Genomic DNA, 18,522 nt, shown 5'->3' on the forward strand with positions numbered 1-18,522 from the left:
CCAATATCTCCTTGGCTAGGGGTGGGACTACTGGTCTACCGCCCATCTCCATTCTGAGATTTAGTCTAGCTTGAGTTTGCACGGGGCTTGTGCATGCTGTCACAGTTGGGGTGAGCTTGTATGTACAGCTGCCCTGCTGTGTCTGTACCACTTGCATTCTTTTTGTATGTGTGTGATTTTAATGATGGAAGCAAAATATACATAAAAGGGAAGCTTCTGGAAAAACCCATTTGTTCTTCCCTGTCTTGTATTGTCCCTCAAACTTAACCTTGGCTTCACACCTGGACTTGTGTTTCAGAGCTGGATCTCTAAAAGCATCTTTGTTCCTCGTTGGCAACAGTTTTGTCCGAGGGTTTATCCATAGAAGACCTTGTGGTGATTATAATTATAAACTTTAACAAAGGGTTGACCTTTGATCTCTTGGCAATTGTTTTTCTTGCCCATGGCAGCTGTCACTTTTCAGGGACAGAAGTCAATTCCAGCTACCAGGACATGGCTGTAATGGCTATCTGAGGTGCCATATCAATATTCTTCATGATGACAGTTTTGCTTCCTGAGTAGTGTCTATCCAAGACCAGTGTCACTTTCCTGGGTTAATGAACTTGCCCATTTCGGCAGTAAGCAGCCAGTATCCCTTTTCTTACATTGTTTATGCCCCCCTTTCTGCAATGAGCCTTGAGTCTTGGGAAGAAGAGAGTGACATAGGTGTCCCATTAAATTTTGAGCATTTTGCCGGGTGTTGGTGTGCATGCCTTTCATCCCAGCATTCGGGAGGCAGAGGCAGGTGGATCTCTGTGAGTTCGAGACCAGCCTGGTCTACAAGAGCTAGTTCCAGGACAGCCTCCAAAGCCACAGAGAAACTCTGTCTCAAAACAAACAAACAAACAAACAAAAAAATTTTTTGAGCATTTCACAGTCTCACTCTCTGCCCCTCAACCAGTTGTGGGTCTCTGTGTTTATCATTGTGATAGTTTGGTTGAGATGTCCCGCCCTTAGCGCATTTGAACACTTGGTCCACAGTTAGTGGCCCTGTTTGGGGGGAGGTTTAGAAGGTGTGGCTTTGCTAAAGGAAATATGTAATTGAGTGGCCAGGCTTTGTGAGTTAAAAGGCTGGAGCTACTCCCAATTCCATCTTTTTGCTTCTTGCTTGTGACTATTTGAGATGAATACTCTCAGTTTGCTGTTCCAGCTAGGATGCTTGCCACTTGCTGCCATGCTTCCCAGGCATCATGGACCCTAACACCCTGTGTGATGGTGATGGACTCTTATTCCTCTGGAGCCATAAGCCCAAATAAAATCTTCCTTCTGTAAGTTGCCTTGGTGCAGTGGTTTGAATAAGAATGTCCCCCATAGGCTCATAGATTTAAATACATGGTAACCAGGGAGTATAGGGAGTAGCACTATTAGGAGGCATGGCCTTGTTGGAGTAGGTGTGGACTTGAACAAAGTAGTGTGTTACAGGGAATGGGCTTTAAGGTTTTAAAAGCCCAAGCTAGGCTCAGTATCTTTCTCTATTCCTGCTGCCTGCGGATCTAGATTTAAAACTCTGACATCCTCCAGCACCATGTCTGCCTGCAAAGCCACCATGCTTCCTGCCATGATGATAATGGACTAAATCTATGAAACTATAAGCAAACTCCAATTAAATGTTTTCCTTTATAAGAGTTGCTGTGGTCATAGTGTCTCTTCACAGCAATAGAACCTTGACTAAGACACTTGGTCATGGTATTTTATCACAGCAATGGGGAACTGAGCATTACAATCACCATCTGCTGCAAATAGTTCCCATTTCTGATCTCCATGTGTACAAAGCACACAGGGTTGAGGTCAGAGGCCAACTTGAGAGAGTCTGTTCTCTCTGTCTACTGTGGGGGTTCCAGGAATCCTCAGTTTTGACACTAAGTACCCTTGCCCACTTAGCCATATCGCTGGTTCTTGTGAAGATGATTATTGTTTTTAAGATGGCAAATAGGCTACCGTTTTATCTTTTATTTCAGAAGGAAAGGGGACTGAAGAGATGGCTCATAGTTAACAGGTTTGTCATGTAAGCATGAGGAGCTGAGTTTGGATTTCCAGCACCCCCATAAAAACTGGAGATGCTTCTGTACTCATGGGATAGGAAGATTCAGACGGGAATTGCCTGGAGCTCACTTGATCGGGGTAGGAAGCTGATGTTGACCTCTTCACACATTCCCACCACCATGGCTGCCGCGGTCACCACCAGCACTGCCATCATTGTCAGAATTTAGAGGTCACTCTTTATTTTCCATCTCCAGTGTCTGTGGTACCTGTTTGTTTCTCTGAAGGATCTAAGAGTCTCCTTGTTCCCAGGGGACTGAAGTTTTGTAGGTGGCTAAGTGAAACTGTTTAGGCTCACGTTCTGGGCAGTAGGAGCTGTGAGTGGCTGACTTTTCTTAAATCTCATTATGTTTTTCTCCTCCTGATGTGTTCTGATGTTTTATTCTGGGAATTCTACCAATAGATACTAACTTCGAGATTCCTAGTGCACACGGTTGTTATCTCTACTTTTATTCGTTTAATTTCCAAGCGTTCTTAATTCCTCAGATGACCCCCCCTTCGCTTTTTTTCTTAGCACCCCCCAAATTAGACAGTTCCTGACATGGTGTTTTCAGTTGGTTCTTCTCATATTAATGCCCAGGCCCCTCTGCTCCCCACTCTCTTATATACTAAGAAACTGTTAGTGGTAAATTTTCTGAAATGATTAAGTATTGTTTTTCCTTAGTTACTGCTTCTCTACACTCATCTGCATGGGTTATAATTCACTGTCCCCCTCTATTATTCTAAAACGTAATAGTTTTGCATTTATTTTGACTTCCATATTTTATGGCAACTGCTATTCGCTACAGTTTTCTTTATTACTGACTTAAAAGTTCCATAAGGAGATTAAATTTTTAAAAGCTTTCTTTACTGTTACTATAAAATAAATATAAAATGTACAATATTTGTGGTCATGAAATACAAGAAATTCAAAAAATTATAGCCAGTCATTAAGTTATATTTTTCCTTCTATTCTCCCTGGAATTAAATATATATATATATATATATATATATATATATATAATATATATATAGAGAGAGAGAGAGAGAGAGAGAGAGAGAGAATAATGAAAACTCAGAGACAGATCCTGGGGTTCAAGCTGAAGATCAGAAAACCGAAGGAGTCAAGCCACCAGAGAGCTCTTACCTCTACCACTGCTGGGGTGATACTGTCCTCAATGTGACTGGAGACTAATTGCCAGCTCTGAGCCCCTGCTCCTGTCTTATATACATCTCCAGTGCTGAGATTAAAGTCATGTGCCACCACTGCCCGGCTCTATAGCTAACTAGTTTGGCTGCTGGGATTAAAGGTGTGTACCAACTGCCCAGCCTCTATGGCTGTGGCTAGCTTTGCATTCTGATTTCTCAACAAACTTTATTAGATCATAAACAATATATCGCATCACATACAAGCATATTTCATATAGAATATTTTTTTCTATTTTCCCCATAGTTTTTACATTATCTAAATATTATTTTTCCTATATTTTATTGGAAAAACCTTGAGGCAAAACTAGATAACGCTGAAACAAAGCTAACCATGTCTGCTTAACCTGGTAAGGTCCCAGGAATAATGTGTGAGGAGATTTGTGTAGCTGTGCCTAGCACTAAACACTTGCCAAGAAATTGTGATATGAGAGAAAGCTGAAACAGTGTTTCATGTTAATGACTGCATTCAGTTTCAGCAAAATATTGTGGAACACTGTTACACATTTGCTTTCTTACTATGGGGCAGCAGGTGAGAATTGGCTGACATGGGGATATCATACCCAGGACTCATATGCCTTCACCGTTATCAAAACTTCATCTCACTAGGAGGGATTAGACTTGGCGGTGAACTTTGTGACATCAAGCGCCTGAAGTGCTGTTATCTCACAACACATCCTCTATCTTTTCTTCCATGGTGTCGTCTGTCTGATGCAGATACCACAGAGTTATTGATTGTCACTTGGACAACTGAAAAAAATATGTCTGAAGACAAAAGTACCTGGGAAATCTCCCATTTTGTCAGTCATTTCTCAGATTTGCATTTATGATGCTTTTTTAAAAAACAATAATCATTTCTAATTATCACTGAAATCATAAAACAAAGGTAGTAGAAATTTGGTGCTAAAGACTGATAGGAAAAGAAGTCATGATAACACTTGAACTCAATTACAGACTCAGACTGGTGTGGGGCACATCTAGCCAGAGGGGGAAGGAGGGCAGCTCACAGAAACAACTTGGCCATTTAATATGTCTGTGCTTTTTGCTCTTTGTTTTCTGTTTTTATTGTTGTTCTAGTTTTTAAAATGTACGTATATACATAGATAAAGAGATGACTCTAAATAAATGATCTATTGGCTTTTTTCCAAAGTACTTGGCTCCTTATTTTGGGCGGTATTTTCAGTAGTTTTTGAATGATTAAATAGATTAATGTTTGGTGGTAATCAAAGAAACTTAGGAGAAATTCTAAGTGTAGTCACTTAGATAACGTTCCTGACTTCTTTCTTGTTCCATTGGGTTATCTACGTAGTAGTATAAACTATTGCTAAGGGATAATCTCTGCTTTGGTACATTAAAAACTGCTGCTAGCTACTGAGACCCCATCAATCAAAATGCTTTTTCCTGGGTTTTCAATATGACTGATGGTATTTCATCTACCTCATTCAGTTCTCCTGGAGACTGATGCTTCTTTCCTCCCATCCCTGATCTCTCTTTCTGTCTCTTGATCCTTCTCTCTGTCACCCCTCTCTTTGTCTTTATATTCCTGTTTCTTTACAGTAAACCTTTACTATTTGTTCTGGATTCCTTTAAAAATGTTTTTGTTTGCTGTAGCCTTTGCATCTGTTAGGCGAGTAGAATTCTTTTCAGGGTATGAGTAAACCCCTCCCTTAGTCCTTTACTTATCCATTTTGAAATACTGGGGGAGGGGAGTTTTCAAAAGAAAATAAAAGCAAATGACAGGAAACCTGAAAGCCCAGTGATTTCTCAGTCTAAATATGTGCATTGATAAAATGTAATCGTGGTGGGAGATGCTTCGGTGACAGAGAAATTGGTCATAAATTGGAAAATTGGGAAATGAAATGATTACAGACGGTGCTAGGAAAGGCAATGGACACAAAATAGGGAGATGGAATAGAGATGTGTGTGTGTGTGTGTGTGTGTGTGTGTGTGTGTGTGTGTGTGTACATGACAATTAGAGTCACTTTCTCATTTGTCAAATGAAGAGTTGAACTAGATAGTTTGTAAAATTCGTTTAGACCATGTTTTAGACATTTTAAATTCACTTTATTTTTCAAATTACCTGACTATCATCTATCCCTGTTAGTATGTTTTTTTAAGTGCAAGTATGAAAAAATCTACCTGTTGGGAATTAAATGGTGTCATTACTGTCCATCTATAATCTTCTGTTCTCTAAATTGATTTTTAGAAGCCTCGGATGGCTGAAAGGTCAGTAGCAGTGGTTGGACAGTAGCTTGATGGAGCTCGGGGCTTCTTTCTCTCGAACAACCCAGGCCGGTGGGAAGGCTCCCACTCTGCCTCAGAAGTACTAGTAGAAGTGCCTCGTGGGGTGCTGGCTGCTGCACAGTGGTGTAAACAGCTGTTGGTGACGTTTCACAGTGGGAAGGAGATGAGGAAGCCATCACGTGACTGGCAGTTAGGGAAGTGTGGCAGTGATAACTTGAGGGTTATTTCCTATAGTATAAAGTTCTTCTGGAGTCTGTGGTAGGACCCGTGAATGAACAGCTCCTCTGCTTGCCAGAAAACAGAGGACAGTGTTCAGTTTGGACAATATTTTCAGGTTATATATCTGAATTTTTTACAATGAGTTTATATTGCTCACTAGCAATAACAAAAACACAATGGGGAAATTTCGCTTTTCTTGGTTGTCATGGAAAAACACATTCTGAAGCTGGTATCAATGCCTGGTGTATGGGCGATGTTTGGTAGGCATGTATACTTCGTTTGTTTTCTTTTAGGTTTTTGTTTCATTAGTGGGGGTCTTTCAACCTTGCTTCTTTTTTTATCTTTTTTTTTTTCTTTTTAAAAAGCTCTTGTTTCCATTTGGAAATTTTATATAGTTCAAAGGTGAAAAACTGTTTTAGGTGCAATTCTTTTTTTAAATCCCCAAATGAAAAGCAAAGTTGATAAACAAAGGTAAATCCGGTATCAACGATCTCTGTTGTAGAGGCAAACCAAACCTGCTGGACATGGGCTCCTTGATGATCAAACCTATTCAGCGTGTGATGAAATACCCGCTGCTGCTGTGTGAACTGCGGAACTCCACCCCGCCCTCCCATCCGGACTACAGAGCACTGGAGGAAGCCTTCACCGCTGTGAAGGACATTAATGTTAACATCAATGAGCTGAAGAGGAGGAAAGACCTGGGTAGGTGGAAGTATGGCAGGATGACTGTTCCCCAGGACTGCAGTGTTCTGTTTGTGTGTGACAATCGCGGTGTCTGAATGGTGACGCAGCAGTCACAGTGAACATGATGACTGGAAATCTAGAGTCAGAGGATAGGAGCAGAGTGTGAGTTTGCCTTAATAGCTAGGTTCAGAAAAAGACCATAGAGAGATACAAAACCGGCAACTACAAAAAAAAAAAAAAATCCAGCAGTTGTGCAAGCCACTTGATGGCTGTGTTCTTGGTGGTATATTGTGAGCATACAGTCCTCCTGCCACTGAATGTCTGTAGAGAAAGAGGGGATATAGCCCAGGATCTGCAGCGCTGGGAGCCTAGCACAGAAATGGGACCGACCAGGTCCAGGTCTATGTGAAGGGCTCTATCTGGTACTTTTGACTCAGTTGATTCTGACAGACAGGAATGAAGACTGGGATTGCTGTGGGGAGGGTAGGTTTGTTTCTACGATTAACAAATGGTTCCTATCTACTTTAAGCTAAGATACTACAATTAATGCCTAATGGTAAGAGCAGGTTTCAATATAGGAGTTCGAATTCTGTGGCCCCAGTGTATCCCGGGGATAATAGGCCTTCCTCCTCTCATGAGATTAGTGCTCACAAAGAGCTCTCATCCAATTTTGTGCTTCCAATATGAAACCTGAACTCAACACTTAAATAATGAAAGGAGTTTAAAAATAAATAGTGCAGCAACTTCATTTTCTTTGATTGGTTTTGTTTTCGAATAAGTAAAAGGCAAAATATTTGTTTTAGCAAATTAAAACCATAAAGAATACAATAACAAAGTAGTAGAGTCAAAGATACCATAAGCAAAATGAAAAGATTTCGCACACAGGATGACTGCCCAGAATGTATTATTGTTATTATTATTTCAGTAATAAGAATATTCTAATAAAAAGTCAATAAAAAGGAACAATTCACCGGAAGCTTTGCTAGTAACTGGGGGAATGGAAATTAAAACCTCAATGATACAATGTGCTCAATATCTTGAGCCAGAGAGTGTGTGCCACTAGCCAGGACTAGTCAAAACATTACTATACTTGATCTTAAACAAAGGAGGAAAACTGGTCAAAATTGTTTTAAAGGTTTATATAGTAATGCAGTGACGGAAAATAAGCTGTGTTATGCACTGTGACATGATGAGAAGATTGAAAAGAATGACATAAAAATACTTGTATCAACTGGTTTAATCCCAAAAGTTATTTGGAAGGTGTGTTATTTTCTGAAACAGGGCTTAGCTTGAAACTCATACAGCGGAGGCTGCCCTTGAAGGGCTCCTCCTGCCTCCACTTTGCATGTGCCTGGATTACAGGTGTGTGCCGCTACGCTCGGCTCAGTCTTGAGTCTTAAATGTTTGATATAGTACCATTCATACAAATCTCGAAACAGTAAATATTACATCTTATCTAACTCAACATGCACTATTGGCTTAACCCTCATCAACAGTGCCTCTGACTGAACATCTTTCTACGCTCTTACCAACACTGAATCTATCAAACATTTGGACTAGATGAGGGGTAACAGTTATTTCAAAGAGATGTAAAACTCAGAGTGATTCTCACCTGACCCCAAATCACAGATTTTATGAAAAGCCAACCTAGGATTTGAGGCTGGTGTCTGATGGGGTCAGTTGTCTTTTCGTTACTTTGGACCTGATTCCCTATTCCAGAGGACCCCCCCCCCATAATATGTACCATCAGAGAGGGGATGTTTTCTTCTTTTCTAGTACAAGGAATTTTCTTTTCTTCCCTCTGGTACTGAGGGTAGAATCCAATCTCTTCCCCATCCAAGGATTTCTTTAATGTGAGAAGTAAATTAACTTGACCTTGAATAGCCTTGAGTAGCCGTGTCCTTGAATAGCTGAGTTTCTGAAGGTCAGTGGGTGGGTTACTTTGGACAGACTAGGCAATGGGGTAATTAATGGGGTAATGGAGTAATGGCCCCCTGCAGAAGGTTAAAATCTCCATAAATCCTGTCCTTGATATAAATATCAGCCTTGAAAAGTCTAGTGGAGCCTGCACTCTGGCCGAACACAAAAGGATATATCACTGCCTTCTTCCTTTTCAGTTCTAAAATATAAGAAGAATGATGAGGATGAATCACTCAAAGACAAACTATCTAAACTAAATATTCATTCAATTAGCAAGAAGTCCAAAAGAGTCACAAATCATCTAAAGATCCTGACCAGAGGAGAGTCACAGGTAATTTTTCTTCTTGGACCACCTACATTTCCTCAGGAATCATTAACACCGTCATTCTTGGGGGCCTTGGCTTTGCTCTCTCTGTGAATATATCTAGAACACAGAACCAAGGTAGCTTATCAAGCTCTTCCTGAGTGGGGGTTAATGGGGAGGGGCTCTGGAGGTTTTAACACTACCTCAGCTTCCACTGGGAAGGCAGACAGAGGAGAGATGAGAATGCAGGCCAGGTTGATGGTACAGTTTCAGGAGATCTGGCACTCAGCTGCTCACAGTCTCTATCTCACTTTTATTTTTGCTTTAATTTTTTCTATTCCCCTGGGATTCTCTTTATTTTATCTAAAAACCAGGTAGTACTTAGATGAGTAACTCAATATGATGGTTTTGGTGTTCTTAGCCCCTTCTCTTCCCAGAGACTCCCCGGATGCACATTATATTACAGGCTGACTGGTCCTCAGTGATTCCTACTCAGCTGTTTAACAAAGCTTGCCCTTTAATCCCAACCTCTTATAAATAACCGGATTTCCAAAAACTTCTATATCTTAATCTGCTTAAGGAGAATCACATGAGATAATTTCAAAAGACAGGCCCTAGCGTTCCACCTATCTCAAGGGTACAACCTGGAACCCTGTATTTATACAGGAGTTTTGAGGTTAATGAACCTCAAGTAGGTGATCAGGAGAACATATATTAAGAATGAAAGAAAGTTCATGGCCTGGTGATGCAACAGGCTTCTCGCTAAAATTAGGGAGTGTGGTGCTGTATTGTCATCTTTTCTTCTCATTTTTCCCTGAAGCTGCAACAACTTTACCACGTGTGGGGTACATAGTCGGTTCCATCACTCCACTTATTTCTTCATAATTTTCTAGGGATTCACCAGGTTCGTCACAAAAGAGACTTGATATGCAGCTATAATGTGGGAAGTTGGGGATGTTAATAGTGCATGGGGACTTATCAGAAAATGGATAATTGGGATGTTTCAACTAAAGACAACAGTAATAAAATCAAATTGAAAATGAGCTGAAGGAGACAGTAGCCCCCTGTAGGCATTTATAAATGTATGCAGAAATTCCCTTCCATGCTTTGTGATTTTGCTTCTTACTCAAGATAGTTCTGTTGAGTAGAGTAGGCAATTTCTAATCTGGGGCAGACTTCTGTGGGGACCATTATATTCTTTCACATATTTGTCATCAGTTTTTTATTTTTCCTAACTGTGAACTAGAAGTGAATTGTAGCTAAAGTAGCCTGAAGGGATATTAATTAGATTTTTCCTCTTAATCTTCATAGAGGATGTCCTGTCAGCCATGAAGCATTTCACTGTTAATCAGAAAATCAGCTGCATAGGCTGGACTGGAGAAGAGATAAATCTCAAATCAATCAATTTTGTACTTGTCAGCAGCTCAGGTGAAATATTGGTAGAGTTGGAGTGTAAAGCTATTACCCAGGAGGAAGATTCTATTCAATCCATCATATGTGTATTGAACTCTTGTATACTAGGCACTGTGTGAGAGATTGGGAATACAAAGATGAACAGGTATAGATCTAGAATTCAGGCTTCCTGGTTTTTAATCCCAATCACATCTATAAACATTGTTTCTCTAACTTGCTTCTTTAGGGCAAAGACTATGTATCTGTCATAAAGAGATGCTTAAGCATAGCACAGCATAACACAGGACTGCATAGCATAACATAGGAAATAAAATACAGCATAGCAAGTAGAGCATAGGATACCAGCAAGTAACCATATATTCCATCTCTTATAATAATCCTGATGTGAGCAGATGGGATCTGCTTCATAAAAGCTTCTAGGATCCCAGCTTGCCAAATTTTCTACAGTGCTTTTCCTAAACATATTGTCTTCAGCTGTTAGTTGAAACTGGGTCATTCTTGTGTCTCCTTCAAGTCCTACAGACAATGTTACAAGGCCAAGACTTAGAAATGAAACATAACACTTCCTTCACGCTCTCTTTGTCCAAATCCAGTTACAAGGGCAGAGCTAGCTGCAAAGGAGTCTGGGAAATGGAGTCCCTGGCAGGGCAGCCATGGCTCCAACTTAATCTGGTGCTGCCAGCTCTGCCATAGGAAGGACAACGGGGGAATATTAGCATCCCCAAGCATCTGTTTCTCATAGAGTTGTGAAAGAATTAAAACAATAAAGCAAATGAAAGGTTTGGGCACAGTGTCTGAATATAATTAATACAATATAATAATAAAAGTTAGCTATTGCTATTATTAAGACAAACATATTAATCTTAAATGCTTAGGCTTCATCAGTGGAGAAAATCGCTTAAGTAATTAAGGTTATAAGAGCATATAGGAGGAAGAAATTAATTTTCTGCAATGGAAAAATAGTAATGAAACTCAGATTCACAGAATGAGCAACCCTTGAGTCTAATTCCTAAAAATAAGCAGAATTCTAAGGCAGAAAAGGAGCAACAGAATATTCCATCAAAAAAGCATGGGAAAAGTTTGATTATGTCTTGGGCAACATTTCTCACAGTGTAATCCTGAGTGTCTATTTAAAAATCATCTGGGTCCTAGGTACACAGAATAAAATTCTAGGGGGTGAGATCTTTGAAAACTGCAGTTACAAAAATCTGCCCAAGCATATTGATATATATACACATATAGTTGGAGCAAAGACATAAGACCAAGGATGCTGGGTTATAAATTCTGCTGCCTATTTAATTAAGGTTTTCCCACACAAGTAAAAATTAAGAGATTCAAAAGTAAATAAGATATTGTGTATGTATAGATATAGTTATATAAGTATATAAATACACACACACACACAGTTCTGAGGTTAACTATGTGATGCTAAGAAACACATGAACCAAGAAGAGTGTGATTATTACCCAGTCCAGAAATGCAGTACACACTCTATTCCATGTAACATTCATGTGCCTGTTCATAACAGCTTCACCACCATAACGCTGGTTCTGGTAGACATTTTTGTTGCAATAAAGTTCACCATCAATAGGAATGTGTGCATATCTAAAAATGACTAAAAGTGTATAAAACACAATGCATTCATATAACATTCTTATAATTCTAATAAGTATTACATGTTAGAAGATAAACACAGCTGAACACATGTGGCAACCATCTTAGCTCTGCAAATGTGCTGCAGCAGAAGAACTAAGATTATATATCATATTTCATGTTTGAGATGATATTAATAATAGACCTAAGAATATTTTCAAAGTCAGCCATGTGAGATAAACTACAATGAATTCTATTAGAAAAACAATAGACAGTGTAGTTTGAGAACCCAATATATGCTACTAAAAACTATAGGGGTTTGGATTCTACAGAGATGGCTCCATGGTTAAGACTACTTGCTGCTTGCTCTTGAAAGGATCCCAAATTCTGTTCCCATCACCCACATTGGATGGCTCACAACCTCCTGTAACTCCAGCTTCAGAGGAGGATCTGACACCTCTGTTCTCTCTGGGCACCTGTACACTATATGTCCCCATGCATATAATAAAGAAAGAAATCTTTTTAAAAAATCTATAGAGGGGGCCAGGGACATGGTTCTGTGGGTAAGAACGCTTGTTGTGCAGGCATGTGGTCATAAGTTTGAATCCCTTGCACCCATGTAAAAAGCCATGTATAGCTACCTACACCTATAATCACAGCACTGTGAGAGGTGGAGACAGTAAGACCATTGGAACTTGCTACCTGCCAGCTCCAAGTTCAGTGAGAGATTCTGTCTAAAAGGAGAAAGGAAGAGGGTGACGCACCCCTAACATGTGTGCATGTACACACACACACACACACACACACACACACACACACACACACACACACACACGAGTCACACAGAAGAAGATGCAGGGGAAGTTTTACAGTGACATGGGTGACATGGGTGAGACGGTATAAAATAAACAACAAATCAAACCTCATGATATGACTTTAAACATTGGCTAGATATAAGTTTGTGCTGTGTGTAGATCCAGAAAATTGCTATGAAAGTCAGCATATCACAGTATTTTCACACAGCAAAGGATGTTTTTGTCAGGTGCTGGGTCGATGTGGTCTGTACCATCTTTAGTTTTTTATTAACTTTGTACCATTTAAAAATCGTAGATGCACTTGAGTCATGAAACAGTAATTTCTTGTGTGTTTTAGGTGAAAGACAATACCTTTAACAGGGAAGAAAAGCTTTTTAGATCACTAGAGAAGACTCTGAGGCTGTGTGTGAAGAACATTTCGTCCTGCCTTCAGCACATAGAGGTGGGTGAGAGACAGAAGCTTCTGCAGAAGTGAGCCAGTCCCCAGAGTGTTGTGAGCAAATGGGACTCTTCATTGTGTGGTGAACTAAACTCTATCAACCTTGGGAGGCTTCAAAGTTCTGATAAGGCAAGCCATGTAAAGACTTGGTCTGTGCCAGCTTCCTTCCTCATCTGCCCCAATCTAAATCACTGTTTTGTTGGACTTTTACTCAGATCCCTATAACAAGGACCCCCATCTTGTCTTCTTTATAATAAAGATGAATTTGTGAAGCACTAGATTGTATGTGAGGCAGACACTGGCTTTGTCTGATTTTACCAATATTATTCTTTGTAGTTCCTAAGATAAGGATAAAATCCCACACAAAGCAAAGTAAATTGAACTATAGAATAACACAGACCATGGAAAGTGAATGCAGTCATGCAATTAGACACAAAACATCCCACGTTTCTCGACTCTTGGGAGGATGTCCCGACCTACTGGAGCATCTCTGCTTTTAAAGACCATAGGTGGAATGCTGCACAATTGCACCACTGGAAAGGTTGGCCAAGGGTTTCTTGTAATGGAACTACAGAGGACACAGCGTCCTTGATAACAACTTGACAGCAGCTATGACTTGAAGGATAGGAAATTAGCAGTTACAGTAAATCAGTTAATAAGCACACTCTTCCTACAGAAGTTTTTTTCTCTTGGATATCTGTTTTGGGAGCTGAGTGCTTGCACAGTTAGATAAAATATCCTACCAGCAGGACAGTAACATGACCAGCACACTGCTTTGGAGACAAGATTTCATATTCTGGAGGGATGAGCACCATCCATCCTTACAATGTGAGCCAGAATCTGTGTCACAATCAGTTTAGAAAACACAGTTGTGGTGGGGTATGGCAGTCCTTCGGGTATTGCTCGAGGAGTGAGTGCCTCTGGGAAGCATTCACTGGTATTTTCACTGATTGAATCCACACAAAAATGTGAGCAGCATTTTTTTTTCTGAAAGATACCGTTAACTTTACCAAGAAAAGCAGCTGATTAAATCAAAGGGAAGTGCTTTTTTAAAAAAAAAAAAATAAGGAGTCTGAAGAATTGAATGACTGAGGGTATTTAAGATGGGCTCCTCCTACTCAGAGAGAGCCAGAATCTGTCAGAAATGATGTTGGGAGAGGAAGAAAAGAGATGCCTGCAAGTAGCCTGACTGTAGAGCATCCATGGTATTTTTGCAGTTCATTTTCTGTCTCTCAAGGAAATGTAGTATTGTGATGATGAAGTTCACAGGGGGGAGACATTAATTGGGCTGACTTCATTTGGAACTTACCCCTTTTATAACTCTGGGTTTCTGCAGGTCATGCCCTTCACTCTGCAGAGTGTAGCAGAACTCCATGAGATTTCACACAAGGATGGAGAGAAGAACTTTGGTGAACCCCAAAGTCATGCTTCGAATCCCTGTCAAGACTTTGTAAGTTATATACACAGATAAATACAAATTAAGGAGTAGGTTTTAAAATCTGCTTCCACCTCCTCCCTCCCACACACACCTTGCAGTTAGGTATAAAATATGCACTTAGTCAAATACTAACCTCAAAATTAGGCTTTTTGAGACAGGAGCTTTTAAATATATATATATATATATATATATATATATATATATATATATATATATATGTTTAGAGTGGGTTAGTACAGATTGTACTATAATGTAAATTTAATACAATCTCATACTCTGTTTCTGGGGTGGTCAGTGTCTGATGAAACAGACACTTAAACAATATTCAGTTTAAGTCTGTGCATGAGATATTAAGAATATATTAACTTGTAAAGCTGTGAATCTTTGTTTTTTGCTTGTTTTGTTTTTGAGACAGGGTTTCTCTGTGTAGTCCTGGCTGTCCTGGAACTTACTCTGTGGCCTTGAACTCACAGAGATCCTCCTGCCTCTGCCTTCTGAGTGCTGGGATTAAAGACTGCAGCATCACTGCCTAGCAAGCTAATAATTTCTTAAAGGAGTTCATGTAAATGCCTTAAATCCTTATTGAAAGAGAACAGATTCTGTGTCTATGATTTTTTAGCACATTTCACAGGGGACATCAAAGCCTTCCCATGGAGAATAGACACATTAGCTGCCAGATTTTCTTCCTACCATCATATAGTCTTTCTTTCTTTCTTTCTTTCTTTCTTTCTTTCTTTCTTTTTTTCTTTCTTTCTTTCTTTCTTCTTTTCTTCCTTCCTTCCTTTCTTCCTCCCTCCCTCCTTTCCTCCCTCCCTCCCTTCCTTTCTTCCTTGTTCTGGGAACTGAACTTAAAAACTCATGCATGTTGGCAAACACTCTTCCAATGTGCTGTCCCCTCACAGACTATTTGTTTTTATGTGGCTTTTTGTTTGTTTTTTCAATATAGGGTTTCTCTGTGTAGGCTTGGCTGTCCTGGAACTCACTCTGCAGACCAGGCTAGGCTGAACTCACAGAGATCCACCTGCCTCTGCCTCTCAAGTGCTGGGCTTAAAGGTGTATGTCACCACCACCTGGTTGACTATTTGTTTTTTAAGAGTCCTATAAAATATATGTTGGGAAGCATTAAAACATTCTGGACTAATAAAAGGTTTTGGTGGTAAACTTCTCTGAGTAATACTAATTTTAGTTTAGTGTCATATGCTATTATTTCATAGCAGTATTTAATATATTTTGGAGAAAACATAATAAGCCATATTTCTGTGTTGGGTGAATTGGTTTTAGGGCCACATTGTCTTCTCCAACTGGCCCTTGTGTTAGATGATTCTAGCCATTCTGGCCCATGAGGCTAACTCCATTTCAAATAATCTTCAACCAATGAGCTCCCAAATATTTCCAAACCTTAAGAAGTAACACAGCCCACATCCTACTGCAAAGCTACTCTGAATAAGCTGGTTTTGACATTATAAAATGAAAAGTTGGGATTACATGTGTTTGATAAATAAGATCTGTACTTGCTATGCAGACCAGGCTGACCTTGAACTCAACAGAGCACTGCCTCCTTTGGCTGCTCAAGTACTGGGATTACAGGCAAGTGCCATACTCCTCACGGACATACCCAGAAGTTTGTCTCCTGGTCAATTCTAAGTCCTGTCAAGTTAACAATCAAAATTTACCATGCATAAAAAATAACATAATATTTTAAAGGGTCTGGGAAGTGCCTCAATGTATAAAGGTACTTGCTATCAAGCCTGGTGCCTGGTTTGATCATAGAGATCCACATGGAGGAAAGAAAGAACCAAATCCTACAAGTTGTCTTCTGACCTCCGAGCCCCCCCCCCCCGCAACGCACTTAGTCCCTGGCAAGAATGTCCTCTGACAGTAAGACAAAATAACTAAAAAATTAAAACTTAAGAACATTAAATATAACACTATCCAAAATAAAGTGATAGAGATATAAGTTACTCAGGACTGGACAGATGGATGTATGGGTAGATCAATAGAGGAAAGCTTTTAGACCCATGAGGCTTAACAGGAAACCATGGTTAAGTCTTGTGGGTTTTTTCAGGGTTCAATTATAGGAAGGACATTTTAGAAAAGCCATTAAGGTTTTGCTCAATTTCAATTTGCTAAGTTGATAAATATTTATGAAAATCACCTGGCCACATGCTCCGTAGCATCTCCCTTAGTAAGCAAGCTCCACAGTTTGACAGAAAGAAGAAGAAAGTCTCCTGCCTGCCTGGATAAAATAGTATTAGATCTGCCAAGTTAAAAGAATCTCCAGGAAGGATGATATAAAAGTGGCATTTTATTGGCTAACATACTGAACTCTTTGAAACTGAAATATTAACTCAAAAGTTTACCCCAAGGCACAGAAGTTATTCCTATCCAGCCACAAATGATTCTTTTCTACAAATATTGTATAGCATAAAATTCTAAAATACAACCTGCTTGCCTGTTCTAACTACTGCCCCTCTGGCAAATAAAGTTGATATCTATGGGGCACTGGCCATATATTACAATTATAGTATAATCTTCAAATTAGTAACCAGTGGCTCCGGAGCAGGTAATAAACACAGTGACTTATCCCAGATACAGTAAATGCATTCGGGGCTCATTAAGTGGTGGGCTGGTATCTATTGATTATTTCATAAAGTAGAAAACAAATCTAATTTGTGTTGGCTATCGCTGGTGCCACTAACAGATGAGGGTTCCCTCTTTCAAATTTCCCATGAGTTCAGACAAAGTTAGCGGGAACCATTTACATTAATTAATAGAGGCTGTTGCTCAGATTTCCCGGAATATCTTTGAGCTTACAAATGATGAAACCACTTCCTGATTCCTATAACACGTGTGACAAGGTGCAAGGCAGGGCAATCATCAGACACGGGATGAAAGTGCATTTCAGAACACAGGAAAAAGGCACAGGAAGAGAAGAAATTGAATCTAGGATTCCTGAATACTGACATGGGGTGGGCGTTAGTACAAAGCTCTTTAATGTTTCAGAGCTGAGAATGTAGCCATTTCAGCAGTCAGCAGTCCTTGAGCCTTCCGTATTTTTAAATGTTTATCTCTGGTCATTTCTGTCACAGGCAAGATATGCATTTAAAGAACCAACCCTCCCCAGGTAGTGGTGGCACACGCCTTTAATCCTAGCATTCCCGAGGCAGAGGCAGGCAGGTCTCTGTGAGTTTGCAACCAGCCTGGTCTACACAGCTAGTTCCAGGATGGCCAGGGCTACACAGAGAAACCCTCTTTCAGGAAAAAAAGAAAAAAGAAAAAAAAAGGGGGCAAAAGAAAAAGAACCAATGCTTGCGTGAGGAATACAATTCCACCCTAAAACACACCTTGAGTTTAAAAAATAGATTTGAAACTAGGATCTCTTAATAGGATCTCTTCCGAGAATGCTTGTGCACATTTTGCTGACAGCAAGAGGTGAAAGTGGTGAGGTCGTAGCCACACACTGACATCAGCTCCATGAAGCAGAGTGAGAGCTCAGGGAGTGAGAGGGCGGGTCCTGAGGGAGACTTGCACCACACAGCTGTGGCTACAAGAGTTGTGGTCCAGCTGTGCTGTGCAGGCTTTCTCTTCTCGCTCACCTTCAGGTCCAATCTCGCTGCTTTAAGCCTGAATAAACAAGATTAGGCAGCCCCCCCTAAATGTGAGATCCTCTTCTCAAATGACTGGGTGCTGTCCTGTGCCCTTTGAGCTTCAGAAGAGAGAAGGAGGTAGCCTACTGAGAGCAACACTGGTTGCCGAATGAGCCATCTTTCTCTTGGTAATGGGACTGGGCTTTTCTTTTGCAGGTAGCTCGCTCACAGAGACTCATCCTGACCCCCCTGTCAGCCTTGCTGTCCTTATTCCCAGGGCCTCAGAAGCTCATCCAAAAACGCTATGACAAACTACTGGACTATAACAGCTCCCTGCCTCGGTCAGCGGCCGATGAATCAGACTTGGCCAAAAAGGAATATGAGGCCCTCAATGCCCAGCTTGTGGAAGAGCTCCAGGCATTCAACCAGGCCGCCAGGAAGATCCTGCTCAACTGCCTGTGTAGTTTCATCACCCTCCTCCGGGACTTGATGCTGATGGCTCTAGAGGCTTATTCCACAGTCAAGCTGGTGAGCATAGTGCTGCCCTTGGGCCACCTCAACTTAATTCCTCATTCAGAGTGTGCATGTGTGGCCCTCATGTG

At 40.4% G+C, this 18,522-nt stretch overlaps 1 protein-coding gene across 2 annotated transcripts in view; it reads left to right on the forward strand.

The window, feature by feature from the left end:
- The window catches only part of LOC100755633 (rho guanine nucleotide exchange factor 38), a 108,508-nt gene that overhangs the window by 80,611 nt on the left and 9,375 nt on the right, over positions 1 to 18,522 (forward strand). Inside the window, exons 6-11 of one of the 2 annotated variants that reach the window (XM_035451851.1) lie at positions 6,230 to 6,429; positions 8,529 to 8,662; positions 12,794 to 12,898; positions 13,361 to 13,363; positions 14,232 to 14,345; positions 18,137 to 18,448. In XM_035451851.1, coding sequence (XP_035307742.1) covers positions 6,230 to 6,429; positions 8,529 to 8,662; positions 12,794 to 12,898; positions 13,361 to 13,363; positions 14,232 to 14,345; positions 18,137 to 18,448 — 868 coding nt within the window. The remainder of the gene's footprint in view (positions 1 to 6,229; positions 6,430 to 8,528; positions 8,663 to 12,793; positions 12,899 to 13,360; positions 13,364 to 14,231; positions 14,346 to 18,136; positions 18,449 to 18,522) is intronic. The other variant, XM_027395742.2, reaches the window with a different exon arrangement.

Source organism: Cricetulus griseus, assembly GCF_003668045.3.
Source record: "Cricetulus griseus strain 17A/GY chromosome 1 unlocalized genomic scaffold, alternate assembly CriGri-PICRH-1.0 chr1_0, whole genome shotgun sequence".
Taxonomy (NCBI): Eukaryota; Metazoa; Chordata; class Mammalia; order Rodentia; family Cricetidae; genus Cricetulus; species Cricetulus griseus.